This window comes from Curcuma longa, chromosome 5 (genome assembly GCF_044706935.1).
Source record: "Curcuma longa cultivar G26 ecotype Majalengka, Jawa Barat chromosome 5, ITB_CL_G26_1.1, whole genome shotgun sequence".
NCBI classification, from domain to species: domain Eukaryota; kingdom Viridiplantae; phylum Streptophyta; class Magnoliopsida; order Zingiberales; family Zingiberaceae; genus Curcuma; species Curcuma longa.
In genome coordinates, this window is record NC_133865.1 from 6,021,915 (window position 1) to 6,034,275 (window position 12,361).

At 34.9% G+C, this 12,361-nt stretch overlaps 1 protein-coding gene and 1 non-coding gene across 2 annotated transcripts; one reads left to right on the top strand and one right to left on the bottom strand.

Annotated features, from left to right (window-relative positions):
- Positions 1–2,138: 2,138 nt before the first annotated feature.
- Positions 2,139–2,210, bottom strand: TRNAQ-CUG (transfer RNA glutamine (anticodon CUG)). The gene has a single exon. It is a non-coding gene; the product is annotated as a tRNA-Gln (tRNA).
- A 3,925-nt stretch (positions 2,211–6,135) lies between these two features.
- On the top strand, positions 6,136–11,814 carry LOC141829400 (putative methyltransferase PMT28). The gene is made up of 8 exons (XM_074716860.1): positions 6,136–7,065; positions 7,139–7,288; positions 8,376–8,646; positions 8,742–8,834; positions 10,386–10,560; positions 10,660–10,905; positions 11,061–11,255; positions 11,457–11,814. Exons 1-8 carry the CDS (start codon positions 6,313–6,315, stop codon positions 11,653–11,655), a joined length of 2,082 nt encoding a protein of 693 aa, XP_074572961.1. The 5' UTR covers positions 6,136–6,312; the 3' UTR covers positions 11,656–11,814.
- The last annotated feature ends 547 nt before the right edge of the window (positions 11,815–12,361 follow it).

A 12,361-nucleotide genomic window follows, 5' to 3' on the forward strand; every position in this document is an offset into this window, starting at 1 on the left:
AAATATTTTTATTTTAGTATTATTATATCAATTACCGTCATAGTCATCAAGTCGTATTCATTTTTAAAATAAATTGAATGAAAAAAATGAATATTTCTTTGAGATTTATGGTATTTGGAAATTGGACAAGCTAATTAATGGGAATTAAAATTGCAGCAGGTTGCAGGCACGACAGGTCATCGGAGAGGATGATCCAATTGAAAGGGTAAGCAGTAAATGTGCCTCTCTTTCCCTCTCCATGAAAAGTGAAGACAGAGAGAGAGAGAGAAGGGCTCCGTTTCCCAATCAGCTTTATCTTTTTTTTCAAAAGAAAAAAACGAATATTATAAATAATTAAAATATATAATTTTTAAATTAAAAAAAAAACAAAGAAAAAAAAAAGACAGAGAGGGGTCGAACTCGAAAGTCCAAACTGTGGTGGGGGGACCACGACCACCGCATCTTTTGTCTTTGGCTCCTGCTGTCTACGTGAATGATCGAGCGGGGCCCAGTGTCGGCGCTGACCAACCCGCGAATTGTACCCTTTCGCGCGGGGTTACTGCCGGTTATTGAACGTCCGTCCGCCGCTGCACGTGATGCTGGGGGACACAGTCAAACAGGTTGTCTAGCGGTGCTCCAGTTTGATTTACTGTGTTGATAATTTGACGATTTAATTATTAAATTATTACTAATTTTATATTTTTTTCAGAAATAATTGCATATGACAATTTAAATTTCATATATATTATATTAAGTTTAAATTTTTTTTGATATTGGATCGTCCAATTCATCTATACTTTTTGATTTATTTGATTAGTTGGTGGAAAATTTTAATTAATCGGTTTGTACGAGTTATTTGAATTATAAAAAAATAATTTTATGTAAAACTGAAAATTGCAGATCTCGTTAGGTGTGACTTTAAGATACTTGTCAGCATCATTGTAGATTTATCAAATATAATATGTATATAATTTAGGACAAAAATAAAAAGAACATTTTAAATTATATAAATAGTAAAAAAATAAAAAAAAATAAAAAATGACTTTGCCATACATTGTTATCAAAAAAAAATCTTTTATTTCAATATTTTTATAACAATTACGAAGAAGTTGTTAAATGTATACTAATTATGTAGTAGGTACGAAATAATTATTATAATATAAAAAATTAATTATTTTATTTTAATTAAAATTATTATATAAAAAATATTATTATTTTTAAAATAATTAAAATTATTGGAGTAGTCACCTAATACTACTGTATTAGTTGTTATAATATTATAATAATTATTTAATAACTACTATAATATTATAATATTATATATTATTTTAAAAAAAATGATAAATCCCAGTTAGCCCCATTGACTATCTCTGGGGTGATTGGTGCAGTCCCACGGAATTTCCCATCGACCATCAAGGTAAATCGGGAAGTACACACAACGCCCAGTATCCTTTGATTGCGCTCTCCATTTGGAGGAAAATTTCTACAAATACGTCGTAGCTGAGGATCGAACCGCAGGTGCCTGGGTGACAACCTAAATATCCTACCGCGGCACCATTACTCCGGAGACATATTATAACAACTATAGAGTAGTTGATATATATGTTATAATAACTACTATAATAATATTATAAGTAAGGAGATAGCTAATTAAAAAATTAATTATTCATGTCTGTAATTAATTATCTAGTTTTAATTGACTATTTCTTAAATATTTTTTAAAACACTTGTGATTAGTCGATCAAGGAGTTAGTTAAATTATCTAATAAATTCTCAAGTCGATTAAGTTGCTTAATTAAATCTCAATTTAGCTAAATTATCAAACTTTCTAAACCCCCTAACAATTATATGCTCAGCAAATGATCAAAATCCACATATAAAATTTTCCCAAACAATCCATAGAAAGTTTTCCTGCCATGGATGACATTTGAACTTTTCTAGGGAGTTTTATAATCTTTATAATCATACATTATATTTTACGAAAATGAAATATAAGAAAATATTCAAATCAAAGAAATTATTTTAAAATGAATACAAATTCCATTAAAATACAAAATCATTTCCAGGGCAGGAAATCGAGAAAGTTCTGTTTGTGAAATTAATTAAAGGTATGGAAGGTCTTTAAAAAGCAATCGAATTGAATAAATAACAAAAAATCAAGGTCCCACCGAGATTTGAACTCGGGTTACTGGATTCAGAGTCCAATGTCCTAACCACTAGACCATGGGACCGCGGCGACAATTTGAACTATCTAAATTTAATGATCATGAGTAGAATTAGTTCATACTTTTGCCATCTTATGCTTCATGGAATGATGTTGAGGCTTCGAGTATACAAAGGAGGAAACAATCCTTCTGAAATGCCACACGTAAAAAAGGATGAAAGTGTACAAAGTTTGCTAATTCCTGGCAAACTTCCACCCATTCAATCAATACATGGAATGTAGAATTCTTAACGAGTTACTTGTAAACAATCTGGTCCATCAACTAGAAATATCAACTACACATTTCTCTGTCAATCGTCAGCACACGCTCTATATCATATATATCTGACTTATTTGAGGATATAAAAAGTGCCTCTATGTTCTTACAAATATCTTGTATGTAATGGAGAGCACTGGTTGATTCAATCACTGAAGAGCAACTAAAGAAATTCTGTGGATTTATGGATTACCTTCTTGATTCACCAGCTCTAGAAAATCTGCATGATCATTCATCCCCAATGAGTCAAGTGAAGGATAAATTAGAAAAATCCAAATTTTGGGGTCATCTTCTCTAACAAATTGCGATCTTTGTGACAAAAGGATATGTTGTGAGTGCTTCTCAATAAGCATGCCTATCGCCTTTAACTTTTTTAAAAATCTAAAATCAGTACAAAAGTTCTGGATTTACTAGTTCTTTAGCTAGGAATGCTTTCCCAAACTGCTTTTGAGTGCCAAAGCACTATGGGGCTTGAATAATGTGTTTGATAAACTCAAGCCTAAAGTGCTTTTACTCAAAGCACTGGATTCTCAAAGCCCACTTTTCCAATGCAGATTACAGAGTGCATTCCAAGAGTTATTTTTCTATTCTTAACTGATCTCATTTTTGATAGGGACTTCATGGACCTTTTGCTGTCTCCTCCCTCAAAAGTTTTGAACAATTAGTTTGAGGTTGATTTCTTAGTGCATTGGTGCATCAATTGGTTTCTCTAATTTTTTAATGTAGCAATTCATCTCTCATTTTCTTTAGCATATTGCAGACTGAGGTTCCAAATACCAATGGCAACGTTGGCTACAGATGCTGTTATTGGAACTACGGTAAGAATATCCATTTAAATAATGCTTGATTATCAATATCAATGGTTGTGCAAATTGTAGAAAAAGAAAAAAAAACCCTTCTTGATCATTTTTCTGCAAGTGATTAAATATTTGTCTGTCATTTCTCATTGAAATTTGTTACATTATATGTGCCAGAGAAAGCTGTGTATTAGTATCCAAATTTATGTATCAAGCAATTGCTTTTTTCTTTCCTGCAGATGTAATGAAGTTATTTTCAGCTCGATGCATGTTCTAAGGAGACTGTGTAATGTAATTTAGGATTGGCACTGCATCCTGAGAGGCCAAAGTATTTCACATTGATGCTTAGTGAGAGCTGTAAAGGAAACTTGATCACTGAAATTTTATTATGAGTTTAGTTACTGAGGCATTGCTGCATGTCATACTGTCATATGCCATTAAATTGAATGGTTCCTCAGTTAAATAAACACTTACATTCTGGATCAATAATGTCATTGATTTAGAGAATTTGCTCGGCTATTCTCTCCTTCTTCCACTGTTATCGCACAGCAGGTTGCATTTTTCCTTGAAGTCAACTCACACTGAACAACTATTTCTATCAATGCTTATGTAGTTTGTTGTCTTAGCAAAACTCTACTGCGGGCAAGTGTTCATAAACCTTAATTAAGATCTCTTCATTCAGTCTAAGAATGAAAAATATGACCTCCCTACTGCAGTCCCTATATCAGATATTTATTATCACTTGTTTATGAATAGAGGTAATGTTACATATGATAATATGAAGCCACTTTATTTGTTTCATCTAAGCATTCATCTTGTGTTCTTTCTTTTTGCCCCCATCCCATCAAACAAGTCATATGATTTTCTTCTAGCATTAGAAAAGGAGTGTGTGCTGAAAGACAGGGATTTATACACCTTGATGTCCTTTTCTTCCCTTCAGGATACTGCTAGTCAAGCTATATATTCTCTTAGAAGCTCTCATGCTGTAGCAAAGTGGAAAATGAAAATTGAAGTTGAATATAGATGAAATGGTTTTGACTATGGTATATAATAGTAAACTACTTTCAGGTAAATCAAGGCAGAAATAAGGACAATCAAACACTGTATGAAGTCTTTTTGCTACTTGGTCGATCTCATTTTGGTTAATCTCTTGTTTGTTTTTACAGTGCAATATTGTTCTGTCTCAAGTCTCAACTGCTCTTGATATTCAAATCCTGTATGCATAGAGCAGAGGGAGGAAAAGAGTACTGGTAGACATGGATAGTTCACAAATTTCTGAATGTCTCAATATCCTTTCGGAGAAGACATGATGAATTCATTACCCACATGGTAGGAGGAGGAAAATTAGGGTATTTATTAGATTAATGGGAAGTTAGGGAGGCATTAAGGAGCTGAGTGAGATAAAGGCATTAAGAATGATGAAGACCAGGGTATTTATTAAATGTAAGTTTCTATATAAATATTTTGATCCAACAAAAAATGAATCTAAATAGTTGGATTAGAGTCTCATGCAGTTATGATTTAGATGATGGTACAAAGACGTCTTTTGATTAGAGATAGACAAGACTATCTAGAATATCGATAATATGTTTTTTGTAAATAGGTGTTGTGGGAGATGTAAGAGTATCTATTCTTTAGATATCCTCCTATTGCGGATTTACGGAGGAGGATCAGAGATTGACTTCACATGAGATAAGAGATGTCTATCTACCGATGGACGCTTTGGATCTATGGACGGTATTATAGAGGTGGATGACTAATGACGACGGCAAGACATCTTGTTTTATATTATTTGATTCACCTTTTACAGAGAGCATGTGATAATAGTTATTTGATGCAAACAAGTTGAATTGTAAAAGTAGGGGTGTAATCGAACCGAGCCAAGTCGAATAGTTTGAGGCTTGAGCTCAAGCTCGATTCGTTTTTCTTAAACTAGAGCTCGGCTCGTAATGAAATTAAATAGTTCACAAATGGCTCTAGCTTGGTTTAAAAATGGCTCGTTTAAAAGTTAAACGAGTTTTTTAGTTCAGTTAGAAAATAACTTGTTTAAAAATTAAACGAGCTTAGTTCGAGCTCGATTCGTTAATATATAGTATTTATAATTCATGTATATATATATATATATATTATATATATATAATATATAAATAGTCTCTTAACGAACATGTTCGTGAACCTTTAAATGAATATGTTCGCGAACTCATGAACCAAATATTATTAAGTTTGAGCTTGACTCGATAAAATTTTCGAGCTCGAAATTAGACTCAAACTCGGCTTGTTAACTTAATCGAATAATTTTTTTTTCAAATCGAGACTTGAATAGTTCACGAACAACTGGACTCATTTATTCCCCTAGGTAAAAGGATTTATAAGAGCATGCAAATTCATATATACAAGAATATTAGAAAGTGTATTAGGATCTAATACACATGAATTATTTTTAATTCATGATTATTATATTTATGATTTATATAATTTTTACTTTATCAGTCATTGTTTAGCTGATTTGTAAAGTATATTATATATTTACATATCGCCCCTTGAGATATAGTTGAGTTAGTTACTATAGGACAGATTTATTGAAGCGGGCAAAGATCGAATCTCGACGAAGTCAAGATAATGTCTTCTTCTGTTGTAGTTAGCTGTAACTTTTTAATTTACTTTATCACAAATGATTATGAGACCGATCATATGAAACTACTAGAATGACGAATTTCATATTTTACTGAAGTAAAATATATTAAAATATTGATGAAAAGGTCGGACTGTTTTTTGAAAAAATAACTTGTAGGGGCCTATTTGGGTGAATTCCGGATGCATTTAACTCCGTATGCTTCCGTTCTAAGTTTTACTCCAACTCAGCTCTCAAAGCAGCAAAGAAGAAAATAGTCCGTCATGAACACACACAGAGAGGGACTTCCTACCAGCTCGTTTTCCGGATCCAATTCACCGCTGAAACGCTCAAGATTTCTCCTTCTCAACAAGGAGGCTATTTTTTCCCAGATCTTTCAGCTTCGGAGGTCAATGTTGTAGCTGATTGCTGGTCGTCGCAAGCCATGGCGAGCGCTCGATTGGGGCGGAGCATAAAGCGACCGCCTTTGGGCTTCGGCGTTAAAGTTTCGCTGGTGTTCTTATTGGGTCTTGCTTTTGTTGTTATCTGGTGGGCATTCTCCTCCCCTTCGGCCTCCGTCGTGTCCTTGGAAAGGAACAGCTTCGGGGAAATCGAAGCGCCGCCCGCCGCCACGGCCGCGAAGAAAAAGCACAAGGAGACCCAGAAGAAGACCCATCGGAATAAGACTCCAATCCCGCCGCGTAAAGATGATAATTCGAAAAAAAGTGAAGATAGATCCAGAAAAGAGAAAAATAAGGAGAGGGAGAAAGTAGGAGGAGGTGAGATCGAGCAGGCGGTGGTGGCTAAGAACGAGACGAGCGAGCCGGTAGAGGAGGCGGAGGATGAGGAGAAGGTCGAGGTGGAGGGACTAGAAGAGGTGGCGGATAACGAGAATGTGACGGATGAAGACATGCAAGATGATGGCGAGGAGAATACGGAGGACGTCGGCGGGAGTGATGAAGCTAGTAATAGCAAGGCTAAGAAGAAGAAAAAGTTGGGCCCTTTATTTGATCCAAAAGTGCGATATACATGGAAGCTTTGCGGCCAAAAGACTGGGCAAAACTACATCCCCTGTGTGGATATGGAAGGTGGGCACCGACACCATAAGAGGAGTTGCCCTCGAACTCCATTAATGTGTTTGGTTTCTCTTCCAAAGGATTACAGGTCTCCGGAGCCATGGCCTGGGAGAAAATCGAAGGTTCTTCCTTTTCCTCACTATACATCTCTTCCTGATTTCTTCTGGCAAAATGTACAGTTACTTGTTTCAGCAGATTTGGTTCAGCAATCTGGAACACCCAAAGCTATCCGCATTCATCAAAACTCAAAACTGGTTGAATCTCTCTGGTGACTATCTGTTAATCCCTCCAAAGGCATCTGAGTTCAAGGGTGGTGCTGAACAGTATGTTAGTACGATTGAAGAGGTAATGAAACTTTTTATTATCTCTTGGATAAGCTCAGAATGGTATGCTTTATTACTGGACTTACATCATATAAAAACTGATGATATATTTGTCCCAAAATTTTCCCTTGTTTAATGTTTAGCAAAAAAGAATTCTTATTTCATGTGAACGAATCAAGTAATTAAAAAATTTGCTTTTGAACGAACTCCTAGCCAGAGTAGTATTTACTATGAGTGTCCAAATTGGTTTCTATTTTTATGTTTATTTTCTTTCAAAAGGAATATTTTATTGGGTCTTGACAGAGTAGTATTTCTTTTCCAAATTGGAGTTTCTATTTTTATGTTCAAGGAATCAACTTGGTGGATGGATTAAATTGAGTCTTGAGTGTTTCATGCAAAGGTTGTAGAATCTTTTAACTTTTTTGTGGTTCATTTTTTTATAGAGATGATAAATGCTTGATTGTTTGAACTTTGCACTACTATTCATATGCATCTAAGAAAGCCAATACCCATACCCATCTCTTACTCGTCACACTAGTTTTATGTTCTAGTCATAGTCATTCCATAATGGGAAAATGGATACCCATATCTGAATAATTTGGTCAAGTATTGGTGGATAACCACAAAATTTCAACCAATAGCATGCAAAAAAGTAAAAAAAAAAAAGAAAAAGAAGGAAAATAGAGATCTTAAGAATGTACATATTTGTAAAATTTAACTGTTTATTCAGGTATCTTAATTCAAGTTTGTCCCATCTCTTCAACCAATTTAACCGCTATCCATACCCGATTAAACAGATCAGATAGGCAACCAGAAAAAAAGCCTGCCCTACTGTTGACACCTTTTTTCTTTTTGTGAAGAACAAATGTCAGATCATCTTATTACTTATCAGCTGTTTTTATATAAACTGTCTCTCATTCAATCACACTGATCTCAGCAACATGTTCTTTGAAAAATAATCTCCTAATCTTCCTTCCCTCTACCTGATTTTTGTTTAAAGAAGTGACTCCACTCTGTTTTACATATTTATTGTCTATCACCTGTGTTAGATCAGTTTTGTAGCTATAAAAGATAAACTTCATGTTTGATGTTGTTTCTTTTTTATTTAGATGGTTCCAGACATAGAATGGGGTAAGAATATCCGGGTAGTCTTGGACATCGGATGTACTGGTGGGGGTTTTGGAGTTGCTCTTCTGGAAAAGAATGTGATAACATTATCTTTTGGGTTGATGGGTGATCAGACAGATCTAGCTCAACTCACCCTTGAGAGGGGTATCCCTGCAGTGGTAGGGAATCTGGCATCTAGAAGACTTCCTTTTCCAAGTAGTGTTTTTGATGCAATTCATTGTGGTGAATGTGGCATACCTTGGCACACAAGTGGTTTGTATAACTATAGTTAATTATGTTGCATTATAAAGTTTTGTTTTCTGTTGAGCATGCTTTTGATGTTTGTGAATAACTTGTATGACATGTAGGTGGTAAGCTTCTTCTGGAAATGAACAGAATTCTACGCCCTGGAGGATACTTCATTTCATCAACCAAAAATGGAGACATTGATTCTGAAGAAGGTGCAGTACATTGATAATTTATCCTTTCTAAAATCTTCAGAGTTCTATAATGTTGAAGAAAAAGTTAAAGAGTATTTTCTTCCAATAAAGACCAGAACTTATTTATAGCCACTTCTATGAATAGCATCATACACAGAGCTCTTTAGGGCTAGTTGCAAATATGTGATCTCATTTATGTCTCAATCTTAATTGGTGTTTTAATGTGTATGTGATACTTGTGTCCTAGTTTCGTACTACTTTAGTGTACCAAAATAGGCATCCTTTGGCTAATAGATCTAAAGGGAGATCTTACTGTAGAATTGTCATTCCAATTGGAAATCTTTAAATTTGCATACACTAATCAAATCTAAATAGCTATCGCTTCTTTTTAATCCTTTATGAACTTACAATTCAATTAGTGGTATTTTAAATTCATAACTATTACTCAAATATTTCCGTCAATCTCAAGCAGCTCTTGAGATGTAGAAGTTTATTTTCCCAAAAAGCTGATCTTAACCCCATTACTTATTTCAGGATGGTTACAGATTCACAGAATCCACTTGGATTTGGTTATTTAATTTTTCACATTCCAAGAAAGTGGATGGTTTACTGATGTTGTGTATGATGACTTCCGAAATTGAGTGTTTGATCCAAGCCTACAAAATTATCATTCTGTATAACATGGACACATGTGAATCACTTTGAAGCTGTGATGATTGGCCATGCTGTCAGATTGAGTTGTGCATGCCTTTCTTGAATCAGTGCAATTTGCATGGTTTACTGACAGACGAGTGGTTATTAGACATACAGTAGAGACTAGTTTGAGAAGAAAACAGTCAGGCACAGGAGTGATTAATACTGCATTACCACACATTGAAGTTGGCTGGATATATGTTTGTTGGTCTCCTACAAATTACCTTAAACTTTTTGATTGCATGGGTATCTGGATGATCTTTACAAAATACACATACCTTTTCTAATTTTCTTAAAGCTTGTCTGTCATCTTCTATGGAGTTCCCATTGTATTTGAATTAATTAATTTCTACAATAATCATTACTAGGAAGCAACTGCTTCAAACTCTGAAATACCTTTAATTTAAATAGGTTTTAATGAACTGATGGTAGGTGCCTTAAACACTCCAATGCTGGGATGCCATTCTTCCCTCTTATAATGTAACTTTGAACTACTTTCACTGCTCTGGTTAATATTCAACATCTGCTTTACTCTTTTTGTGCTGTTTTGATAGTTAGAGAATTGAATTCCCTAGTGTAGGTGCCATTGGATATAGAGCTATTGCCTTTCTCATAAGTGCCATTGAAGGTGGAAAAATATACTCTTTTTCGAAGCCTAAGAAAATATGCATTGATGGTAGATTTCAATTATTAAACCTCCTGCACTAATTACAATCTTGTGCATGTCTGAAACAATATAATACATACTCAAACTTCACAAAGCACACTAATTTGTCGATCCTCTCATTATCTTGGCGTGCCCATTGTCCAACCATGCCTGCCACTTCTAAACTACCTTGGAGATTTTTATATAGTAATTTTCTTTAATTTCTTATCCAGGCATGTCGACATTGATTGCCTCAATTTGTTGGAGTAATCTTGGCCACAAAACTGATGAAGATAGTGAAACAAACATCAGAGTATACCAGAGGCCGACTTCAAATGACATATACGAGCTAAGAGCAACAAAAACACCATCCTTTTGCCAGGAAAATGAAAATCAAGATGCTGCATGGTAAGCTAGAAAATGGTACTTCTTGCCAATACTATTGCGACTCGTAACTCGTAAGTTTTTGCTTTTTGGTGTTTACCTTTGTTATCATCCCTTCCACAGGTACGCTCCTATAAAACCATGTCTTCACAAAGTTGCAGCAGCTATTGAAGAACGAGGCACTGACTGGCCCGAGGAGTGGCCGAAGAGGCTTGACACTTTTCCAGAATGGCTAGCTGATTCACATGATAAGTTGACTGCAGATCATAAACATTGGAATGCTGTAGTTGACAAATCATACCTTAGCGGATTGGGGATTGATTGGTCAACCATCAGAAATGTGATGGACATGAAAGCAATATATGGAGGGTATGCAAGATTTTTTCAAACTCACATATGGTTTCTGGTTCATTCTTTCCTCATTTCATCAGACATTTTGTTCTCAAAATTCAATCGATCCAATCAAGATCACATGAGTTTTTATGCTGTTCTTAACTTGAGCTAAAAAAATTCTTTAAGTGCAGATTTGCAGCTGCTCTAGCATCTCAGAAGGTCTGGGTGATGAATGTAGTCCCTGTCCATGCTCCAAATACTCTTCCTATTATTTTCGAGCGTGGGCTTCTCGGTATCTACCACGATTGGTGTGAACCGTTTAGCACGTATCCAAGGTCCTATGATCTTTTGCACGCTGATCATCTATTCTCACGTCTCAAGAACAGGTGAGTTTTTGATGGTAATGCACTAGTTAGAATTCAACTCAAGTATGAAGTTTTGGTTTTAGCAACGTAGTCAATCAAGGTTTATAAGAATCACTCGAATTGTTTGCTCGACCCACTAAAGATAATACATGCAAACATTGAGATAACATTGTAGAAGTGCTAGCCAACAATGCAATGCTGAGTATTTCTGATGCAATGTAGGTGTAAGCAGCCGGTAGTTATCGTTGTCGAGATGGATCGGATACTAAGGCCGGGTGGTTGGGTCATCATCCGCGATAAGTTGGAGATCTTGGACCCCTTGGAGGCAATCTTGAGGTCACTCTACTGGGACATCAGAACGACATACGGCAAAGACAAGGAAGGTTTGATCTGTGCACAGAAGACAACATGGAGACCATAAAGCCTATAGAACCTTTGTGATTTTTGGGTGGGTCATTTCCCCCAAGTTTTTATTTTAAATCTCTTCATTTCATTGTGGCAGGCAACATTCCATCACTCTTGTTCACCTTATTTCTTCTCTTTTCTAAACCAAGTTGTCCATGGCCAATGCCTATTTAAATCAGAGCCATCAATTTAGATCGGATCTGTCTAATTTAAACGAATTAGATTGAAATTTTATTAATTGATCATTTGGTGGGTCCGAATGGGTTAGTCAGTGAGGATTGCAAGTCTAGATGGATTCATTCGTGGATTTATTTTTTTAATTTAAATTTAAAATAGAAAACTAAATTGGTTCTAAGGTTGGAATTTTTTTATAATTTTTGATGGATTTGTGAGCTGTGTCATGTAATTTATAATCCACGTTGGATTGGATTAGAAATTTCTCAACTCAGCAAGTTGGTAGGTTAATAGGATAGCTCGCTCTATCAGGGGGTGATTCGGTTGATGATCTATTTTCAATTATTATAGAATGCAATATTTTTTAGATGTTTTTTTATTAGTAAAAATGAACTATATTAGAAAAAAAAATTGCAATCATATATAAAAATAATATTAGTAAATAATAAATATCGCAAAAATTATATAATTACTTTTTTAAAAAAAAATTACCTCCCTTGGGTAATCCTATGTTTTGTTGCTCTTATTCATTAAGGCCCAATATCTTT